Genomic DNA, 8,055 nt, shown 5'->3' with positions numbered 1-8,055 from the left:
ACCTATGCCCTCCAGGGTTCTGGATTCGGCCACCTAGGAAGAATTATATGTGTGGAGGAGTGGAGAGGAAGGACCAGTAAGTCTTATTTCAGATAGCTGGGATGTAATCTAAGTCTGGTCTGTTATCCATTATGGTCTGTACACAGATGTTTAGACTGACCTCTGATTTTTGGTGTCATTGCCAATAATTAAGAGTTCTCTCATTAATAAAGCAACTCTCATGCCCAATGGAAAGACATTCCAAGGCCCATTCTCTCCTACATTCTAACATATTACCTGAAGGGGTGCGTGTCACTGCAGTTCAGGATTTTCTATCAAATTTTATTGGGATTGCCATCAGATTTGGTTTAGACCACCATTTCAGTGATTTGGTTAAACCACATGGGCAGTGAGTGTCACTGAGTAGTTGCAGTGTCAGTCAGTATATAATGTATAACCTAAGGTCCCTAGGGTGTCAGGAGAAGCATATGAATTTGTATCAGTCATTCTTCCCAGGTGGCTCAGTGGTAAAGAATCTGCCTGTCAGTGCAGGAGACAGGAGACTTGGGTTCAATCCCTGGGTTGGGAAGATCCCCTGGAGGAGGAAATCGCAACCCATTACAGTATTGTTGCCTGGGAAATCCCCTGGACAGAGGAGCCTGGTGGGCCACTGTCCATGGAGTTGCAAAGAGTCAGACATGACTGAGTGACTGAGCATGCATGCATACTGATAAAGGTGGTGTCATTCTGTGTTTTTGCACACATGTGAAGGGAGATCCATGTTGGGGATTAATGTTGATATCGTCAGGTACATGAAGATAGTTCAAGACTGGCCATGTACACGAGTCTTTCTGATTTCATAGCAGGGTGATTGATTCAGCAGCAGGTCTATTGCTATATACAGCTGCCAGGTGCCTTAACTATACCATAGTGTTTTGGCAGTATGGACTCTGGGCCTAGCAGGTAAACAGCATTCATTATTTCCCTTCTCTTTACATTTTCAGGGGCCTAAGATGTTCTTTCCCTAGATGGCAAGGTTATTTCTTTCCTCCCACTGCCATATAATCCCTGTGTCCCACTTAGTACCTGTAATTTCACCTTTACTCCAGTTATTGCCTACTACTAATATCCAGAGCTTTCTGCCATGAGCACTGTCAGAAAATTGACAGAGGCTTATTATGCCTCCCACCTTGGCCCACATGAGCTATTGTAGAGGGTCTTCACAAGCAGTGTACTCAACCAAGTGACCTTTATTTTTAACCTCACTCCAATGAGAAAATCTAAGTAACTGAACTAGAATTAAGTTAGAATCCTGTAAATCCCACACCCCTACCCCTCACCCCCAGACTGATCTGGAGTTGCTGTTAAGGGAGACAAACCAAGCCCAGGAATCGTCAAGGAAGAATCTCAAATTTTCCAATAGGTTTTTATAATACTCCACCCTTTTTTCTTGATCATTACCCAGTTGGTGGCCAAGAGGAGATAAACACCTAGTTTTAGGTGGCCAAACTATGTGACTGAAGTGTATGAACCAAGTGGAGGTGAGGGAAGTATAATCAGAAATCTTTTTGAGAAGACTGTTTAGTGCTTGACAACATTAGATACCTGTGGATGGTCTGGAGTTGGAATGTCATTGGATAATTTGACTGCTGGGCCATTGCGAAAAAAAAAAAAGGTACACCATTGTCAGACTGTAGATGGTTTGGAATGCTGAAAACATGACACAGTTCAGTTTCAAGGGCCACAGTGGTATGTCTACAGGAAGGTGATTGGACTGGAATAGCGGTATCAGCACTGTAACCTGAAAAGGTGGCAGCAGCTGCAGGGCACCAGTGATAGCCTGGAGAGGGGAACAAAGTCCTGATATGGCCAGTTTCCTTGGAGTGGGCAGGGTCAGTGCCCCATGCAGTGTGGCTTCCTTTACTACAAGACAAACAGGACAGCCTTTGTTCGGCAGCGCAAGTTCCCGCAATGTAGCAACGGCCTCTGCTTTGGGAACAGACAGCCCTTTACTTTGTGCCTCCATGGTGGTAGATGTATTTCCATGCCCGGTGTGTTGATGGCAGCAGGTGGTATCCTGGCAGCGATGGCAGTGGTCAGGATGGTGCAGGTTAGATCAGCAGCTTGATTCTAATCAATCTTATTAAAATACTGGCCTTTTCTGAGGGTGTATCTTCATGAGAGATCCAGATTGTCCCATTGACAGGCAGCCATGATTGGCTCCAAAGAGGGGGGCTTTAAATTTCTTAATATATGTAGCCTTCCAACTGACACACCAGATGGTTAGGCCAATGGCAAAAGCCTAAGAATAAGTAAAAATATTACTTGTCTGTTTCTTAAGAATATCATCTAAGGCACAGGTTTTGACTTTTGATTCAGTGCATTGTGCCAGTGAACCCTTTTTGCAGTCGTCTTTCCAGAGTTGTCAGTGGGGCTGGATGATAGCTGCTGCCCTGTGGCTACCATCAGCTTTTAGTTTAGCCAAACCATCAGTAAACCAGTCACAAACATTAAGAGGAAACTCTGGGAATCAAGACCTCACTGAGTCAGGGGCTTTGCTGCAGGTAGTGGAGTGGAAGATAGTTTCTTCCAAAGGGACAGCTAACACCTCTGTTTGAAAAATCAAGATGCTTCTAGGGCCAGGCCAGCTATGCTCTTGAATATACCACTTCTGTTTCACCAACGAGGCTTACTGAGCAGTTTCCTTGCTAGCCAGTTTCAAAGCAACACGATCAGGCCAAAGACTATGGTTCAGGTTCTTAATTTCAACAAGAGTTTAGGAGTAGGTTGATAGTTGCTTCTTTAAAAAGGTATGTACTTGAAGCCTATGTCCAGCAGATGGCATTGCTTTCATAGAGAACCTGCCCGCCGGTCCCTTTTTTGTGATTATATTGTTTCTCTAGGACCCCTTTGGAGGGGACAGGATCACCTCTCACTATACAGCGGTCCCTGAATGGGATAATCTTTGACATGCATAGGATAAATACAACTATGCATCCAGCAGTGGGAGCCACAGCAGGAGTTTCAAGGGCCCCACCCACAATGGCACTTTACCTTCCCTTCCCAGATAGGAACTTGGCTTAGACCCTGTCAGTTAAATTTGGGTGCTTTCTCTGCTCTTTGAACTAACAAGTCTAATCGGCCTGCATCGGGAGCTACAGCCAGCCACCTAGAGATTACGCCACTCCCAGGTGGGGAGTCTGGGCAGTGCTGGATGCAGGGGGCAGGAGGAAGCCTTTCTTCCCTGTAGCCCCTGGATAGGTTTGCCCCACTTCTTCCCAGTGTACTTTCCTGTATCTGGTGAGCCCCTGGGCTTAGGGACCCTCTTCTTTCAGTCCCTGTGCTCATTGCTCTGGTCCTCCCTGCAGTCCTTGGCACTTTTGGTAACCCCTGCACCTGGCAGATTGTCTCCAAAACTCTAAGGGATTGACTAGGGTGCTCCTGTATCCAACAGGACCTTGAGCTTGAGTCCTCTCTCCTCACCATGCTAAGATGGGTGTGTGTGGCCTTTATAGTCCCCTTTAGGGACAGGGAGACCTTAACCTCACCTTTCGTCGTTTTTCTCTTTGAAGCAGCTCAGATTGTGGCAGAGGGGTGGGATCATGGGACCCAGAGGGACAGAGTGGCTCCGAATCTCTGAGCAAGGCACACTTTGAGCTTGAGCACACAGCTCATCCAAGGACCTTTCAATATTTTCACTCTACCCAGAGTTCTGTATGGAATAGCAAGGTCCTTGCTGTGGGCACCATTAAGGTAAGCTTTGGGAGCTCTGTGATTCTTCAGCTGCATCCATATTGCCTTTTGACTGGGGCTTCTCAGCTGGTTGCCCCATACTGGTGATTACATCTTTTCCTGCTTTTACCCAGAAGAATGTGAGCAGTAACCAAGGCAGCATTCAGACAGTTTGTTTCATTTCTGCTTTTCTCCACTCAGCCTTGTTCATAGGTAGGCCAGTGGAAGATTCCTGCTACCTCCCTTCCCCACCGCTTGGGCAAGAGCATTTACTACCAGATCCAGGGAGTCTTCTGTCATCCCCTACCCCTGTCCCTGAGGGCACAAGTCCTTTCTCTTAAGGAAAGCTATAACTCAGCATCCTTGGCTCATCAGGGTTTAGGGTTTTATTTTTACCCTGTGTGCATGCTTAGTCACTTGTCATGCCTGACTCTTTGCAACCCCATGGACTGTACCCCACCAGGCTCCTCTGTCCATCGGATTCTCCAGTCAAGAATACTGGAGTGGGTTGTCATGCCCTTCTCCAGGGGATCTTCTGGACCCAGGGATCGAACCAACATCTTCTGCATTGGCAGACAGGTTCTTTAGCACTAGTGCCATGTGGGAAGCCCTTATTTTTACCCTACTTACCAACTAATCAGTTAGTCTGTCACTGTTTTATGGATGCTGTCAGGAGACAAAGTCCTGGGTCAGAGACAGCCAATTTCATTTCTCACAGTACAGCAAGCAGGATGGGCATCAGTATGTTGGCATCAGCTCCGCTTGCCCCTAGTGCCCCATGTGATGCCCTGGGCATGGGTGAATGCCTGCACATGCAGTGGGTTGCATCACAGCCTAGGTGTATGGAGCTTGGGGAAGCCGCTGTTTTATAATAAGCAGTAAACCAGACTGCTTGCTGTCCCAGAGGGAGATTCTGTGTCTTCCTTTAGGTTGCTGGAAGCATAACCCAGAGAAATGGCCTGAGTAAACAGCTATCAGGACCTTGCATTCTTGGCATATCCTGCAAGGTCTGTAGGAACAGGAGAGAGCCTGGGAGGACTATCTCCTACTGCAACCATGCAGTGGAAGCCAAGAGGAAGTGTGAATATAACTACTAGTTTTACTTGAAAGTAAAAATATTATACTCCTTTACCAGCATGTTTCCAAACAGACTTTGAAACTAACCACAAATCTTGGGACAATTTACATAGTGCCCTGCATGTGTGGGACTATAGTCTGCAGAGTTCTCTCACGTGTGTTACTTGATAACTCCCTGGGAGATGGACCGGCAGATACTATTATTGTCTGCTTCATGTAGATGAGAAAAGAGGTCCTGAGATGGTGAGTGACTTTGCAGGGTCATGCTCACCCAGTGGGTGGCGGTGCTGGGACCGGATCTATCGCTCTCTTTTTCTGCAAGTCTGTTTGTCACGCTGCTTGGAAGTTATTTTCTCCGTTTGACGTCACCAGGTCACCATCCTCATTTCATGTCAAACCCTGTGCTCAGCAGATGCAGGAGTAGATTTACCCTTCTGCCTAGCTATTAGACCCAGTGAGTAAGACCAACAAAAGAACCCTGTATTTTTGCTAAGAGCGTGTTTTGCCCCTCATGTTGTAGGTCAGCGATAACTGCTTATTGAAGCTGACCTGGGGATGGATAGTCACTGGAAAGCAACTGCTCCTCTGAGCTGCAGGGAGAGACTGACACACACAAACGGCCAGGTTCTGCTGGATAACTGGCCTTCCACTGTAAAGCCCGCATGTAGGGTGTGAAAGGTTTACTGTGGATTTGTAGAAGAACAGGGTTTTTACTTTATGTTTAAAAGCTAGTGTGTTAGAATCACTTCTTTCCTTGCAAGGTAATTTGCAAGTAAATAATGAGGATGGGCTTCAGAGAAGGCAATAGCACCCTATTCCAGTACTTTTGCCTGGAAAATCCTACGGACGGAGGAGCCTGGTAGGCTGCAGTCCATGGGGTTGCTAAGAGTTGGATATGACTGAGCGACTTCCCTTTCACTTTTCACTTTCATGCACTGGAGAAGGAAATGGCAACCCACTCCAGTGTTCTTGCCTGGAGAATCCCAGGGACGGGGGAGCCTGGTGGGCTGCCGTCTATTTGTTCACACGGAGTCAGACACGACTGAAGTGACTTAGCAGCAGCAATGAAGATGGGCTTTAGATTGATTGTTAACTTAGTGAGAAAGCTGTCACTTTTTATATACTGGTTCAGTTCAGTTCAGTGGCTCAGTCACGTCCAACTCTTTGTGACCCCATGGACTACAGCGTGCCAGGCTTCCTTGTCCATCACCAACTCCAAGAGCTTGCTCAAACTCATGTCCATTATTATAGCAAGATCAGAATTCACAGTCAGAGGTTAATTATCACAAGGTTGGGAGCAAAATCAGACTCCAGCCCACAGTGTAGTTTGTAACAGCAAAAATAACGTAGTTTTTAGTAGTCTTGGGGTTAGAAGTTAGCAGACTTGGAAGAAAACTTATTGCAAAACTTTTTATAGTATAGGAAACTCTGCCTTTTTAAAATAAATAGAAACTCAAGATACAGAATAAGTATAGATTTAACTTAAATTTATGATGACAGGTTGGTATTTGCTAGCCTTTATCTTCTGTCTAAATGCAGGTTAAGGACCAGCTTGATGTCTTGTTTCCTCAAACTACTTGCATTAAAAGCACTTTTTTAAAATCCAGATTTTCTCATTAATTGCTTGAAACTTGTAGCCTTGGGTTTTAACTGTAAATTTAACCATGCTGTATTAAGGCTATTTGGGTTGTATGATGATGTTAAGAATTTCATTTCTCTTTCTGTTTTCTTTTTAGTTGGGATGAGACTCACTTTGGAAAAATGGGAAGTTACTATATCAACCGCACCTTCTTCTTTGATGTGCACCCACCTCTGGGAAAGGTGAGCAGTGTGGTGGACTGCACGCTGCTAAGGGTTGGAGCCCAGTCTTAGGTTGAGGTTTAATTCGTGGGCTTGTAGAAAGAACCCTCTGACATCCCAGAACAGCTGTTTTCATGGGAAACCTTTGCTATTTTTAGGAGTTCTCTGGGCTCAGATATGGAGTTAGAATATTATGGAGCCATAAAAAGAAAGAAGTATTGACACATGTTGCAACATGAACTAATCTTGTAAACGTTATGTTAAATGGAAGAAGTCAGACATAAAAGGCCACATATTATATGATTCCATTTATATGAAATATCTAGAATTGGCAAATCCGTGGAGAAATTTACATTAGTAGTTGCCAGGGCTTCCCTGGTGGCTCAATGGTAAAGAATCTGCCTGCAGTGCAGGAGACCTGGGTTTGATCCCTGGGTGGGGAAGATCCCCTGCAGAAGGAAATGGCACCCCACTCCAGTATTCTTGCCTGGAAAATCCCATGGACAGAGGAGCCTTGTGGGCTACAGTCCATGGAGTCGCAAAAGAGTTGGACATGACTTAGCGACTAAACAACAACAGTAACAAGGGGGAAGGAGGATTGGGCAGTGACTGAAAATGGGTGTGGAGTTTCTCTTTGGGGTGATGAGATAGTCTGGAGTTAGGTAGTGGTGATGGTCACACAACCTTGTGAATAAACTAAAAGCCACTGAATTGTACACTTTAAAACGGTGAATTTTATGGTATGTGCTGCTGCTGCTGGTTAGTCACCCAGTTGTGTCTAACTCTTTTCGACCCCACATAGCCCGCCAGGCTCCTCTGTCCATGGGATTTCCCAGGCAAGAATACTGCAATAGGTTGCCATTTCCACTCATTGGAAAAGACTCTGATGCTGGGAGGGATTGGGGGCAGGAAGAGAAGGGGATGACAGAGGATGAGATGGCTGTGTGGCATCACCGACTCGATGGACGTGAGTCTGAGTGAACTCCGGGAGTTGATGATGGACAGGAAGGCCTGGCGTGCTGCGATTCATGGGGTCGCAAAGAGTCAGACACGACTGAGCGACTGAACTGAACTGAACTGAGTGCTCAGCGCAGTGAAGACGTGAGAACACTGGCAGCGTTGTTTTTGCAGAAGCCTTCCCTTCCTCCCATCTGGCTCCGGTGTGAAGGGAGACGTGGGAGGCTTCTTTGTAAGGCTGCCACCAGGGAGTGCAGTCTGTCTGCTTGTGCTCTACCTGCTTGAAAGAGACTGATGAGCAAAGCAGCTTCCATAGGTTCTGAAGCCAAGCTAGTCAAAGAATCAGAAAGCCCCATGGGAGCTGGTGGTCCAGTGGTTGACTTCACCTTTCAATGCAGAGGGTGCAGGTTTAGCCCCTGGTCAGGGAGCTAAGATCCGCATGCCCTCAAGGCCAAAAAGCCAAACCATAAAACAGAAACAATATTGTAAAAAATTCAATAAAGGCTTTTT

The 8,055-nt window shown here is 46.1% G+C and overlaps 1 protein-coding gene across 4 annotated transcripts in view; it reads left to right on the top strand.

The window, feature by feature from the left end:
• Nucleotides 1-8,055, top strand: part of POMT2 (protein O-mannosyltransferase 2) — a 42,634-nt gene that overhangs the window by 2,304 nt on the left and 32,275 nt on the right. For all 4 annotated transcript variants that reach the window (XM_052647398.1, XM_052647396.1, XM_052647397.1 and 1 more), the window contains exon 2: nt 6,525-6,609. In XM_052647398.1, the coding sequence (XP_052503358.1) occupies nt 6,525-6,609 (85 nt within the window). The remainder of the gene's footprint in view (nt 1-6,524; nt 6,610-8,055) is intronic.

Source organism: Budorcas taxicolor, chromosome 10 (assembly GCF_023091745.1).
Source record: "Budorcas taxicolor isolate Tak-1 chromosome 10, Takin1.1, whole genome shotgun sequence".
Lineage (NCBI taxonomy): Eukaryota > Metazoa > Chordata > Mammalia > Artiodactyla > Bovidae > Budorcas > Budorcas taxicolor.
The sequence above is the reverse complement of the archived record's forward strand: the minus strand, read 5'-3'. Positions and strand labels throughout refer to the sequence as shown.